Raw genomic sequence first — 14,488 nt, forward strand, 5'->3', positions numbered from 1 at the left:
GTCACAAGGGCTGTATGTCAGAAACTATAAGGTTTTGGTCACTAGGCTGTCCTTGTTTCAGTGTAATTATACATTTAAGTACTGAGGAATATAAATTAAATACACATACTTATATGGTCAGGGTTAGGATTAGGGTTTGCTCTATAATGAAAAATAAATATACTTAAATGTTTTTGAAATATATTTATTTCTATAAGTATACTACAAACACATTTACATATGTACTTAAATATCCTGCAATTACACTCTTAGTACTAAGCTGGTGTACTTAAAGTCTGCTAAATTGTAACAACTAATTTTGAACTTAATGCACTTTAGTTATCCGGAAGTAGTGCTGAGGTCTTACTAGTGCTAAAAACTTACGGACCGCAAATTAATGGTAGTGTAGATTAAAAAAAAAAAAAAAAGGTTAAAAGGCAAATTGTACATATTCATACATTTATACTATTACAAATAATTATTTAATCTATTAATTAATTACAGAAATGATTGCAATTTCTGTTGTCCGAAACAATGGTCTCATACGTTTGTATGTCATCTTGTGCATTTTCGCTGTTTAATACATTTTTTTTTAACTATTTAAATTTATGCTAAAAAAAGCCGAACAGGCTGTTTGATGGTAGGTTGCATTGTGACAACTTACCGCATATAGTGTGAAATGACCTGCACATGAATTTAAAAAAACAAAACAATGGCATAGTTTACTTTTAAACTAATATGCAGTCAAGAATCTAAGTGTCCAGAAATGATTTATTACAGAGCATTATTCTGCAGCAATGACTGTTTGCCTTTCACATGCGGTTTCATTTTGACAAAGGCTGATAGTATCTGGACCCCAAAGCAAGAAAGCCAGCTAGCGTTCTTCCGCACATATGAAGCCTCAGGGAATAAAGCCGAGAGGTTCTCTTGGGATGCTCAGAGCTACAGTACCTGCTATTTTTATAAAGTTGAGTGATTAAGTGTGTACGTACATGAACACGACCTCAGTACCAACTGCAATACTTATTCAGGTCTTGTTCAAACACACATACTGCAGGTACGATTCAATCGCACGGAGAGCCAGGCCAATAACAAACATGAAGTGAGGATATGAATAATCACAAACACCGCGCAGATAAAAGGACTGAGCACTGATGGCATATTTTAATGCAAGAAAAAAGGTACATTTGTATTAAGCATCAGTCACTAAAAACATCCTGTATTAAAATGAAGGAGCTTAGTGATTCTCTTGTGTTCATCTCGCTCAGGTGACGTGTGGACGAGGGAGTGTGTAACTCTCCTCCTCCTTCACTTCAGCAGATGAGCTTTGTTCCATTGTCAGTATAAAAGGATGAAAGTCTCATGTTACAATTTTCATATAAAATAACCCTGGGGCTTAAAAAGGCTTGGCGTGTTGGATCAATCCTGGGTCCCTTTTTGTCGTTATGCTGCAGGTAATTTTCCGTCGCAGGTGTGACATTCACTTGTTCCTCAGATCTCTTTGAACCTGAAAGAAAAGAACAGATGAAACCACTGCAAACACATGGTGCAAAATTAAACGCTTCCCTAATAATCAGCAGATTCACTCAATGTAATGAAACAAAAACCAGATCAAATAATCACCACCTGTGGATTTGACGAGTGTCAAAAGTGGCTATTGGAGACCATTAGTGGAATGAATGCATGTAGTAAAAAGCACAAAAAAGGCTTAGTTTAGCCTTTTTTGTTTTAATGGAAAATTCATTACCGGAAAAAAACTGACTGATAATTACAAGGGTGTTAGAGACATAATGATATTACAGTTGAAGTGCATACATAATTTTCCACCTCAACACACACATTTCTGCTAGTCATTTGGGAAAACAGTAAAAACTAACAACTCCCAAGACGGGTTGCATCCTCTTGGAGTAATTGTGATTGCCTTGCAATCTCCAAAAATAGCCTTCACTGAATTATATTGAAAGCAGGAAGGCCCAATTAGTTCAAGTACAGAATTGCTTTGGTAATGACGATATGTATTTTGGGCAGCCACTAATATCAAGAACATGTAATGGCAATTAGCCCAAGCAGCATCATTCTGCAGATTTAAAGGTCACTAGCTAAATATTGATGGTTAAAAATAAACCTTAATAAAGTCATCTGCCAATGATGTCATAGCATGGAAGATTTAGCAAAAAAAAAAAAAAAAAAAAAAAAAACCTGTAAAAGTGCTATTAAAGATGATGAACTCCTATTGAAGAATAATCAAAACATTTCTTAATCAGCCTATTAGAATGATCTCTGAAGGATCATGTGACACATGAAATTTAGCTTTGCCAACACAGGAAATAAATTACTTTTTAAAATATATACCACAACAACTTTATTTATACACTACAGGTCAAAATTTTTGAATAATTAATTCTATTAATGTATTTTTTATTAAATATCATTACAATCTTAAGGTGATAAAAAAAATATATACAACAGAGAAATTCATGCATATAAACATGCATGAATTTGAATTAGGGCTGTCAACGTTAATGCATGCAATTAATTCAAAATCTTTAGCACGTTAAAATGATTTTACGCACATAAATTAATGAAGCATGCAAAATTATGACAAAGTAATTTATGTCACGCAGTTAGATGATCTTAGAAGGAGTTTTATCAGACGCATCTACAATGCCGCAGAACTTTCTATTCTAAACCTTTCGCTTCTCTGTTTCTAATCAGATCATTTTAAGCAGCAAAACTCCAGTAAAGTTTTCAGTTCAGTTATCCAGTCCAAAAAAGCACTAATGCAAAGAAAATCAGTCTCAGGCTATAACATCTGAGATGGCAGAGAGAACAGTAACTCGCAGTCAGTTGTCCGTTTAGCTTTAAAACACAAACATATAGGACTTGTACAGTAAGTACGCGTGAGTCCGTTATATAGATGCTACAAAAAACGAGCACGTGCGCTTTTGGCACACTGATCGCACATTGTATTTACACACAGACACAACTCAGTACATTTTATAACTGTCATGTGTATGCTGCTGTGTTTAGTAATTCTGAATGGATCCGTGTACAGGAGTAGGCATATAATGCAGTCAGGTCCAGGCGGTTGATTTAGGTTTTGTTTCTGTGGTTCTGTTCAGTATCGAAACTTGACATCTCTAAAACGTAAACAAGCACTAAAAAGCTCTAAACAAGCTCTTTGCTGTTGCACTGTACACATACTGTACACTGAATTCTGAAAAGTTTTGGTCTGAATTTTTTTTTTTTCATGTGAGCTTTGGTGTGCATAAATGTATGAATTATATGGACTCCTTATATCATTTGGTTATTAGGATGTCATTTTGGAGTCTCTAAGGGTCCTTTTTTGGAAAGACACCTAAATTTACTTTGAAAAAAGCTTGCAGAAAATACTGTTTCGTGAGAATCATCCTTCAATCTGATAGTTTACTTTACTGGATAGCAAATGCTGACAAAATAATCACGTTAAACAAGATAAATGATGTATGCTTAAATTTCACAATAAGTATGTAATTATTAACACTAAAGGGTGCAAATGTTAATCTATTGACAGCCCTATATATGTATATATATTATACATATATGTATATATATTATACATACACACACACATATACACACACACATATACCAATACATTTACATGAATATATTCAGGATCTCCTTACATATTTCACCATAAACGCAAAGAACAAGAGTGAATTAGGGATATTCACCCTCTCTGCCTTGTAGTGTATCCGCACCATCCTCTGACCTCCTTATAGACGAGTCTGGACAGCAGCTACAGAAATAAGAACAAGGGGAGACAGTGAGAAACTGGCTTGAAAACACACATCCTTCATGCTATTACACATTGGATAATATTACAGATAATATTGGAATAAACAATCATTATGATAAACAGCAACTGAAGTCTCACCAGGCAGGCCAGTACATCAGCAGTAATGAGCATATAGAAAACATTGTTCCAACCGGTGGGAGAGATCAGACCAGCCAAAAGAGGCCCAACAGCGGCACCTAGAGGTCATTAAACATGTTACACAATATGTAACATTTGTGAAGTTTTCAAAACAAACATTGGTTTCTGAATGTTACATTTAAATTTACTGTCAATAGCCTTTTAAAAACATTGCTCGGTTTTTAAATGCCAAGAACCAAACGTTTAAAATTCACTGCCAGATTATAACACAATAAATAGAAAAAAAAACCCTCACATTCCCTGCATACCTATTGATCCAGTGCCGTCAATAATGGCGGTCACAGTGGACAGTGCCCTAGAGTTCCCTCTCAGACACTCGTGGGTTCCCTAAAAGATAAGCAAAACATTATGAAATTTACAACACATAAAGCTTGATGCATTACAAAACAGTTTATTGATCAGTTATTGACAGCGAGATTTTAAAGGTCAGTGTTGATATATCGGTTTTAAGTCTTTATTTATTTTTTGAAACTTTACAAATGTCCATGTGAAGAGCACATGGAGGAAAACGCTTACCAAGTCAGCTGATACAGCAGTGGTGATGAGGGCGTAGGGTCCATTCACGAGAGCACCACACCACAGCAACATGACTGCGGGTCAGAAAAGGGCATAGGTGGAGGTGCAGACACAAAAGAGACATGCTGTTATTTGTGGGAATCAATATTCTCAAGATAATTGTTTAATTGATAATTAACAACATCACTAGACTGTTATGGTGGATTCAAAGGCAAACTTAACTTTAATGCAGTTTCATATATAAGAAAAAAAAATCAATCTTCAATTCTGATCATGCAGGCTTAAACGCATGCCAAAAAAAAAAAAAGTTCATGGTGGATTTCAAATCCCCTATGCAAAATAAACAATATTTTTTCTGACCAAAACAAAAAAACACAAAACAACACATGCAAATAAACAAACACACAAAATAGGAAAACAAAACACAACCACAAAAAAAACACAAAAAAACAACAACAACAACAAACACACACACAAAAAGAAAAACCCTTGGTACTCTATACTCACCGATGGTGGTTGGCAAGCCATTCTGGCCGATCTTATTAAACAGGAACAGCTTGAGAAAGAAAAGCAAATATGAATAAGCAGTTCTCTAAGGAAAGATCAACCTGTCCACCCATTTAGAGAGGTTCACAGGTAAACTCGAGCTTGAAGGCGTTGTGTGTACAAGATTTCAGTAGTCTGTAAAAACTGAGAGCAAACTTTGACAACTTGTTGCGAGCTAGCCAGTTTGACACTTTTCTCTAGGAAGCACAATCTACTATGAGGAACATTTACAGACAGAATCAGTGTCACTAGAAAATAAACATTGCACATTATATCTGAACAAATCTAAATTGTATGGTCCATAAAGCTAACGGATTAGCTTTAGTTGGATAAGGGAACATTCAATGCTTTTACATCCTCTTAATAGTTCAAATCAATTTGCAATATCTCGCTAAAACAGAAGTTTGCATTTCGTGTTTATTTTGTAGACATTTTGCTCAAAGTCTGGGCAAAAATAAGGCAAAAGAACAATTGAGACTCACCATAGGAGCAGCAATAATCAACATGGCACAGCAAGTCGTGGCTCGGCCCCCGCTGTAGTCAGATATCAATCCAGCCAGTATGCCACCTAACACAGAAAAGAAAAACACTTAGATATTTCTTATGGCTAAAATAAATCGAATATTTATCATATCCACTTGCTTACCCACGATTCCTCCAACATCAAATAATGTAGATAGGTCTCCAGCTTCTTTAGGATCAAAATGAGCTAAGGAATAGAGCATACTCTGTGATTTGTTGCAATTTATAGGGATTTTTGGACTGTTTATTTGTGCAGAAGAGCCGAAGGAAATCTGAGAGCATCTGATGAAGGATTCTTACCAATATTAGAGATGTATAAAGGAAGCCAGTAGAGGAAGGTGTAGCTGACCAACTTGGCAAAGAGCAAACACAAGGAGAACTCCACCACACCCTGCAGAATGAAGACAGTACATTTTTCAACAATGACATTATGATATTTACTTCTGTCCTGGCAACAAATTAACATAGCTGTTACTGTTCTGTACGAACTTGTACACATTTGCAACATCATATTTCCTTATTTCTGATGTTCCTCAATAGGGTGAATTGCTTATTTCGTAGCATTCGTCATACAAGTTACTTTACATGAAGCATCTGCTAAAGGTAAAGGAATAAATGTAAAAATGTTTGAAGACCATTAAATAAGACTTTTTATTTTTGCATTTACCACTGTAAAAAAATATTTTCTTACTAAGTATTTTTGTCTTATATTCCACTACAAATTTAGAAACATTTTTAAATCAAGATACACTAACATGAGAAGCAAAATTACTTAAGATATTTAAGTCTTGTTTGCTTGAAATTTGATTAAAATTAAGGGAGTTTAGAAGTAAGAAAAAAATATCTTGATTTCCCTTTGAATAATTTTTTTTAAACATATTTTTTTCTTGTTTTAAGCACAAACTCACTTAATTTTGATTTTTTTAATTAAAATAACGTTTACTTCAGTAGAGGGATGGCCACTACTACAGATATAAGTCAACCAACTTTACTTGTCTTATAACAGCTTTGGATTGGCCATGCCGTGGTTTCCCACATACACTTATCTAAAGTAACATTAAATAAAACACAGCCAGATTTAGGTTGGTCAAGCAGCACTTTTGCTGCCCTGTACAGAAATTCACTTCTTGTCTTTACAAAACACGTACACTTGAATTAGTGCCAAATATTAGTAGTCACTAATCTGACGCAAAAATTGTGCTAACATACGAATCTGTTTAATCTACTTGGGAAAACAATTTCAGAGTCAGTCGGAATAAAATCAAATGTAACGATTTATTATGTCAGGTAAGTGTATCATGCCAATTTCATAATCAGTTCAGGGATCATAAAAACAAAACATCAAATGCTCTGGAATAAAATAGAGAAGACGCGAACCTGACATTATAAAATACATGATGCGAAGTGTTTAGCATACACTCAGCATCACAGGCTCATTTGAGTTACAAATCGCCCCGAGCCTCTTGTTGCACTTCATCATATACCCAGACCAAGAGAGAAACTTCTTTCACATGGAATCATTTGCTAACAATGGGAATTTGCATTCAGAGTTTACACCTTTTGAGAGCAGGAGGCCATTTGCCTGGAAGACGCATCCTCCTCTGTGTGCAAGTTATCTCTAAACTCTTAAAAACTTTATTACCTTTTGTTTTACTTCTTTGTGAATGAGACCTTTGTACCAGTCACACTGAGACATTTCAAATGATACCAGACATGTATAATTACTTATTGTACACATTTAACATTGCATAGGTTTTTAGTGAGTTTTAGGTGAGGAGGAGAAGAGAGGGAGTAGGGGGAGATGATGAGACTGTAACAGTGAGGTGTGAGCTGCACTGTGTGGTGCATCTCTGATGTTGTTGTTACGTATGCAAGAGAGAGTTCAAATGTTAATTCTCAGGAATTCAAAAGAGCCTTTTGCTTTTTCGCAGGGTAGCCCAGACTTTTGAAGGTTTAAAAAAAAAAAAAAAAAAAAATTTTAAAGCTTGATGCTGGTCACTACACACTGCTATTACATGGACGAGCATGAGCGGGGCATTTTTTTTTATTTTTTTTATTATTCTCCTTTTGTGGTCTAAAAAAGATAGGGCATACGGCATTAGAACAACTTCTTGGTGAGTAAATTATGACATAATTTTCATGTTAGGGTGAACTATCCCTTTAAGTCATTTTGCTTCCCCCTGTAAATGTACATTGACTTAAGAATGTTTAAATATTTTTTATAGAAAACAAGACAAAAATACTAGCAAGAAAAACATTTTTCTTTCAGTGTACACTTTAGCAAAAATAAATAAAAATAAATAAATAATTAGATTGGGAAATCAAAAAGCATGATTTTTTTTTTTTTTTTCACACTTGACAGAATTGGCTCATCTACAATAATGAACAGATCAGGTCAACTCCATCTCTTAAAAATAAATTCTTTACATAGACTGACTAACAGCTGTGGGAGTAAAACTGTGAATAACAGGTCACTCACAGGAATCTTGAGCGCTCCGCTGAAGCTGATGGCTTCTGTGTGATCTTCCACCGGCTCCACGGCTGTGGAGGTGTGACTGCTGAAGATCTCCTCATTACTGGACGAGTTCCTCAAGAGAGGCTCTTGCTCCACACTCTCCTAAACACAATAGAGCCTGTTAGTGTTATATAATGGAGGAAAAACTGTCTGTTAAAGGAAGAACAGTAAGAGACAATACTTAAAATGCATACTGTATACTTAATGGTGGAATACACTACATAACTTTTGCACAGCTTTTCCTCCTGATTTGCAGTCTGGAGGAGTCAATGCTAGTTGCTGGAAATTATAGCCAGTCTGCATATTTTGGTTAGACAGAGTTGACCGATTTCATAGAAAATCAGTGTATGATGGCCAGAGACTCCCATTTTTCTTTCTAAGCTTAGAACACATACTGTTTTTATTTGATCATGTGCCTTTTAGCAATGAGGCACGTTTCTGTGTAGGTTTGTTGTGTTCGGTACAACTTGAAAAACTGGTAGTGTGTGATTCTCAGTCATTTAGTGTATGAGCCCAGTTTGTCCTATGTAACCATTTACAAAGTCAGCAAGTGTTCTAAAATGTTCAGATTTTAAAAGTCATGTAATGAATTCCAGCCACTGAGATCAACTTAGATAATAACACAGTTCAACAGACAGCTAAAACTCATCCAGATTGCATAACAAGCTATTTTCTCTCTGTTCACGAGTGCTTCTGTTTTCAATTCTCAGGTAATTTCTCAGCCAATTCACTAGTGCTGTGTACTGTCCTGTTGCAAATGAGAGGCCAAAGGTAATGCAAAAATGTTTTATTTGTTGTAATCTAATGGCAGTCAAACAAGCGTCAGTAAGCCCTTTCACATTAGTTTGCAACTCGGCTCACATATGAAATGGCTGTGAGGGGAGAACTTCTGTTTTGCTGGTCATTCAAGTTAAGCAAATTTATGGTAGTGACCCTAGCTTTAAAGTTTCATTGAGTAGATACCTCGTCAAATATTTTGCAGCAGGAGAAAAGTCATTTTTAAATGAACTCACGTGGTGTTGTGGTGGAGTACAGTTCACATCTTCAGGTTCTTTAAAAGAGAAACCGCATGTTGTGATTCTGTTCCTGTCTTTTTTTTAACAACATGGATGCATAAACATACCAATTCCCCTCCGATATAACGTGTGACTTACTTTCAATCAAGAAGAAAAAGCAGATGACTCCAGTGCAAGCGATGATGATACCAGGCACAATGAATGACAGGCCCCACGCGGATGACACATAGACACCAGCAATGAGCGAACCAAGAATGTTTCCCACTGAGGTGTGAGAATTCCAGATTCCCATGATGAATCCACGCCTGCATGAACAGAGCATCAGGAGGACTGAATATACAGAGCAACCTGGCACTTTGACAATCTTAAGATTCAATTACCAATTAATTTGGAGTTAAATTGAATTTGGAATTTCAAGGTCAACATGAAATCAAAATGGACCCCGTTTAATTTATTAATGCACTGCCTTTCAAAAGTGTGGTGTTAAGATCTTTGAATGTTTTTAAAAAGACTTTTCTGCTCACCAAGGCTGCATTTATGTGATCAAAAACACAGTAAAAACAGTAATATTTTAAAATATTATTAGAATATAAAATAACCATTTTCTGTTTGAATATATTTTGTAAAATGTAATTTAATCCTGTGATGGCAAACCTGGATTTTCAGCATCATTACTCCAGTCTTTGTTCTACTTCATATTTTTGTGTTAACCAGGATAAAAATTTTCAGGATTTTTTTAATTACTAGAAAGTTCAAACGGACAGCATTTATTTGAAACATTATAAATGTATGTACTGTCACTTACATAAAACAAAACATAAAATAAAAAAAATATATATAAAAATAATCGTACTGACCCAAAAATTATGAGAATAATATTTAAAGCATGAAAAAAAAGCCTGGTAACGCTTTACAATAAGGTACCATTTGTTAACATTAGTTAATGCATTTACTTACATAAACTAACAGTGAGCATTATAATTTAGTTCACAGTGTGTTAACTAATGTTAACTGAACAGATAAAATGTTTGATTTTAATAATGTATTAGTAAATGTTGAGATTAACATTAACGAAGATTAATAAATGCTGCAGACGTATTGTTCATTGTTAGTTTATGTTTACTAATGTAGTTAACTAATGCTAACAAATGAAACCTTTTTTGTAAAGTGTTCCCAAAAGTTTTTAATCAAAATGTAATAAATTTGTCTGCCTCTGGCATAAATTAGGCCATAAAGGTTATTGGATAACGTTAAAAAATAGCTTATAAATAGTTATTTGGAATAGTTTTACTAACTCAAATTCATATCTGGTTCTTTAAAAAAAAAAAACACTGTTCACCATCCAATCAATTCCTGATGGATAATGATGCATTTTCTTGTTAAATATCCTGTTTCACCATGAAATGTGTCATATTTTTGAAGTTAAATGGTTTGCAATTGAGGTTTAATATTGATTTTAAAGCACAATTCATGTTAGGCATTGTGGGATTGTAGCAGCAGGTATGGACTGTGGAGATCTGCATTTAGTTGTGTTAGTGGAAAATGCAGATACAATTCTGCACTGTCAACAACACATATACTGAGCAAGCAGCACAGAATATGTCACTTACTTTCCCTTCCCAAACCAGTTCCCAACACACGCCACCACTGCAGGCCAGCCGGTTGTCTGCACCAGACCATTTAAGGCCTGCAACAACAACAAAAAACGTATCAATCAGCAAACCTGATGAGCACATGGGACATGTTCAAGAAGCAGTGTAATCCGCATGGTTCGGTCATGTGCTAGCCGTGTGACTCGTACCAACATGACTCAAGGTTTACTGTGAAATAACTCTGGGCCAGTAAGACTGAACTAAGATGATGCTCAACGTGATATATTTCTGTCTGTCAAACACTTAGAATGTTTTTTATAATGTTTTTAATTGACGATATGCCAAATGCTTTTCATTTCATTTCGAAAAATCACTCCTGACTAGAAACGTGCCATTGGGGAAGAATCACTTCTGTTTTTTTGGTTTCACAATGAGAAATTCAGGGACTATCTCTCTCTCTCTGGCAAAGTTGAGATTTAGATGAATTTTTCACTAAGCAACACACCTTTTCACATTGGTTTATATTTATAAAACATATCTAGCTTACCTGAACTAAGCAGTAATACCACAAAGAGTGGATTCGCCAGTAAAATCCCAGGCCAAAAAGAGCAGTGAAAAGGCCACTGAGAAGCATCCCTGAGCTCAGGTAGTAACGCAAGGGCAGTCGCTCTCCAAACATCCCACTGTCAAAAATATTTCAAAAACAGGTGTTATACCTCAAGCAAAACACACCAGTCTAACAAAGAAAATCCAATATCATACCTAAAGAACATGCCGATAGCATATGCAACAAGGAAGCAGTTGTCCAACACTCCAAATAGGTTCTGGTAATTGTTCTGGTCTGAATTGAACACAGAGATTGATGCGTTAATACACACTACTGTTTAAAAGTTTTAAGGTCAGAAAGACTTTTCTTTTTTTGGAGAAATTAATACTTAGTTTCAGCAAGGACATTCTAATTGGTCAAAAGTGACAATAAAAACACAATGTTGCAAAAGATTTCTTTTTTCAAATAAATGTTGTTCTTTTAAACGTGCAATTCACAAAGAATGCTGAAAAAAAAAATCTCTGTTTCCACAAAAACATGCTTTCAACAGTTTGTTGAGCAATCAAAACACCATCTTTGACTGATTTCTGAAGGATCATGTGACACTGAAGACTGGAGTAATGATGCTGAAAATGCAACTTTGCCATGCATTACTTTTTAAAATATGTAAAAATAGATATTGTAATTTGTTTTACTGCATTTTTAAGCAAATAGCAAACTTTTGAAAGTGTATGGATGCGAATCAAACTCACCAAAAGGAGCCCAATCACACCAGGTGTCATTGTCAGTGATGTTGAGGTCTGCTGGGTGAATAACATTAGAGCAGTTTCTGTGCAGCTGACTCTGTCAAGAAAAAAAAAAAAAAAGAAAAAAAATTATATATATTATATATATATATATATATATATATATATATATATATATATATATATATATATATATAATGTATTGTTTAACACACCTCACACATGCAACTGCAATCATGTGATTTATCTATATAAAAAAATCTGCTTGTTGCATGCATGACCTTTCTACAGATCAGGCCTATCACTCAGCTAGTTAATGTTTAGTTTCCAGGTCTATGAATTTTTGAATTTTTATTACCTTGACAATACTGATAGGCTTTCGAGAGAGGTGGTAGCTGGTGTAGAAGACAAATGTTAGGATGAGGATGGAGAATCTGTACCTAATCAAAAGGAATAAATAAAAGGAACGTTTTTAAATGAAATTATTTACAACATTGGTGAAAGCAGAATGTGTTTGCCTTATTACATAAATCAGTCAGCAGTGATAGAAATGAAACCACATTTCGTGACGCACAGGAAGACACTTCACCTAAGGCAAACACATACACACACTGAATGATCTATACGATTTTTTTTTACACATTTCCTGTGGGGGAAAGCATGGTTAACACAGTGTACATCAGTTTGAGGGCTATGCACACTGCAAAAGAGAAACCTCTCTGCTCTGTGCTTACTGATCAGGTACGCACATATGAATAAGCAGGTTTAAACTGTGATGGAAGATTCTTAACAAATAAAACAAAACAAAAATAATAATTCTAAAAAATAAAGTTTTGGATATTGAAACAGTGTTCTTTTGAGTAAATAAATTAATTGATATGGTGCACTGCATACTTCAATTGTGGTTAGTGATTTTTAATCAGATAAAACAAATACAAAAATCAAATAAAATTGTGTATTCAACACGTTGTGTACATTAGCACTAACTGAAAACATTACCGATGATTAATGAGGGACTGATGTAAGCAGCGTCAAAAATTAATAACATTACCAAAACTCAATAATCACGACTGCAACAATACAAAACACACAGGATGGGATAAATTTAACATCATAAAGCATGTTATCTGTACAGAAGTATGATGTGTTTACACAGGGCTGTTAAGTTACTCACCAGCTGTCTCTGGAGAAAGAGGTGATGAGTTTGATGCCCGGGGCAAGAGATCTCATTTTTACAGGTTGTTGGTTTCGTTGTAAAAAAAAAAAAAAAAAGCTTTACTAAAGATTAACCGACGTTATAAACAATACATTAAAAAATCCCATTTCTATTAAAATTCGAAAAAACGCAAACTTAAGATTAAAATCGTACCCGTAAAATCAAAAGCAAGTAAGTTAACGTTAGCCTAAAACATACAACGAAACTAGCTGACTACTCGCGTTTTGTACCTCAGATCAGCTTGCGTTAATTTCTCACGACCTAAAACTACGAGTACATCTAAACATGTTCATTGGAAGCCAGGAATCCTAAACCAGATGTAAATGTTGCCTTTAAAGTATCGGAGACGTACTGTCATTTCCTAATTCCAGAGGTGGAAAAACCTTAAAGCGCTCTGAATTTCCAAAGATTTCCATGGTTGCATTGACTGGTGGTCCGTCTACGTTTTAAGCCGGGTGCTATTAATACCCGTTAGTCTGGTCTACAACATCACATGAGAATTCATTGATCTTTAGCTCAGGCAGTGCAGTTGTACCGTCGCCATTCCTGTTTTCAATTTCCATCCCGGATTTGCGGCACACACTGGACTCGATCTCACGGCGGAGTGAACATGTGATAGCCTGACGTCATGGGAGCCTTAACCCTTCTTTATTCGGTTAAACTGGCCCCATTGTCTATGGCAGGGATTCACAAACTTTTGTCAGCCGAACCACTTTGACCTGAAATATTTATTTAATTATTTAGTGAATATGTATTCAAATGTTTTAAAATGTTCAATATTTCAATAATTTAGCAACATTGTCACATGTTCACGGTTCTCTGATGTCGGTCAATGGTCACATGACATGCATGTAAAGAAATAAAATATTGTGCTTAATATATGTGTACAAACATTTAAATTGTTATTATTTTCGAACTATTTATTCATTTAAATTTGACCTTTATATCAATTAATTATTATAGTTTAATTCATGTAAGAACCCCCTGCATTTCCCACAGGAGCCGCCAGGGTTTTGCAGATCCCAGTTTGGGAAACTTTGGTTGTTTTGGTCTTTATTTTTTTATTTTCAAAAATCAAAATGACAGAATTCAACAGCAAGTTCTTGACATTTCTTTTACACATTTTCACATTTTGCAAGTATAAGTTGAAACAACAATAATAAAAAAAAAAAAAGAAAAAAAAAAAAAGGAACTTAAAATTAAAGGGCATCACAAACATAATGTTAAATTCATTTAGCAGGAATACAGTTCTTTGAGCTTTTCGATTTTTTTAAAAACTTTACAGATTCTAAATAAATTTTAGAAGGCTGTTCC

The 14,488-nt window shown here is 34.8% G+C and overlaps 1 protein-coding gene across 3 annotated transcripts; it reads right to left on the reverse strand.

The window, feature by feature from the left end:
• Nucleotides 1-1,115: 1,115 nt before the first annotated feature.
• slc37a2 (solute carrier family 37 member 2) lies at nucleotides 1,116-13,808 on the reverse strand. 3 transcript variants are annotated; one of them, XM_079872764.1, is made up of 19 exons: nucleotides 13,527-13,808; nucleotides 13,133-13,183; nucleotides 12,317-12,398; nucleotides 11,965-12,055; nucleotides 11,428-11,506; nucleotides 11,213-11,348; nucleotides 10,684-10,760; nucleotides 9,212-9,378; nucleotides 9,071-9,108; nucleotides 8,022-8,159; nucleotides 5,843-5,933; nucleotides 5,667-5,729; nucleotides 5,503-5,588; nucleotides 4,982-5,030; nucleotides 4,475-4,548; nucleotides 4,207-4,285; nucleotides 3,899-3,996; nucleotides 3,696-3,760; nucleotides 1,116-1,486 (listed from the first exon to the last, which is right to left on the reverse strand). In XM_079872764.1, exons 5-19 carry the CDS (start codon nucleotides 11,436-11,438, stop codon nucleotides 1,471-1,473), a joined length of 1,188 nt encoding a protein of 395 aa, XP_079728890.1. In that variant the 5' UTR covers nucleotides 11,439-11,506; nucleotides 11,965-12,055; nucleotides 12,317-12,398; nucleotides 13,133-13,183; nucleotides 13,527-13,808; the 3' UTR covers nucleotides 1,116-1,470. The 3 variants fall into 3 exon arrangements, with proteins under 3 accessions (XP_079728890.1, XP_079728888.1, XP_079728889.1); XM_079872762.1 differs by having other exon boundaries at nucleotides 13,133-13,808; XM_079872763.1 differs by having other exon boundaries at nucleotides 3,648-3,760; nucleotides 13,133-13,808.
• Between the last annotated feature and the right edge of the window lie 680 nt (nucleotides 13,809-14,488).

The sequence above is a fragment of the Squalius cephalus genome (genome assembly GCF_949319135.1).
Source record: "Squalius cephalus genome assembly, chromosome: 5".
NCBI classification, from domain to species: Eukaryota; Metazoa; Chordata; class Actinopteri; order Cypriniformes; family Leuciscidae; genus Squalius; species Squalius cephalus.

What these genes read in the sequence shown, in the direction of transcription:
- slc37a2 (XM_079872762.1), bottom strand. Translation starts at nt 13,188, where the DNA reads ATGAGATCTCTTGCCCCGGGCATCAAACTCATCACCTCTTTCTCCAGA. An exon ending in AACTGGTTTGGGAAGGGAAA is followed by an intron (nt 9,379 to 10,683) that starts GTAAGTGACATA and finishes CTGTTCATGCAG; the next exon opens with GCGTGGATTCATCATGGGAA. An exon ending in CTTTTTCTTCTTGATTGAAA is followed by an intron (nt 9,109 to 9,211) that starts GTAAGTCACACG and finishes TCTCTTTTAAAG; the next exon opens with AACCTGAAGATGTGAACTGT.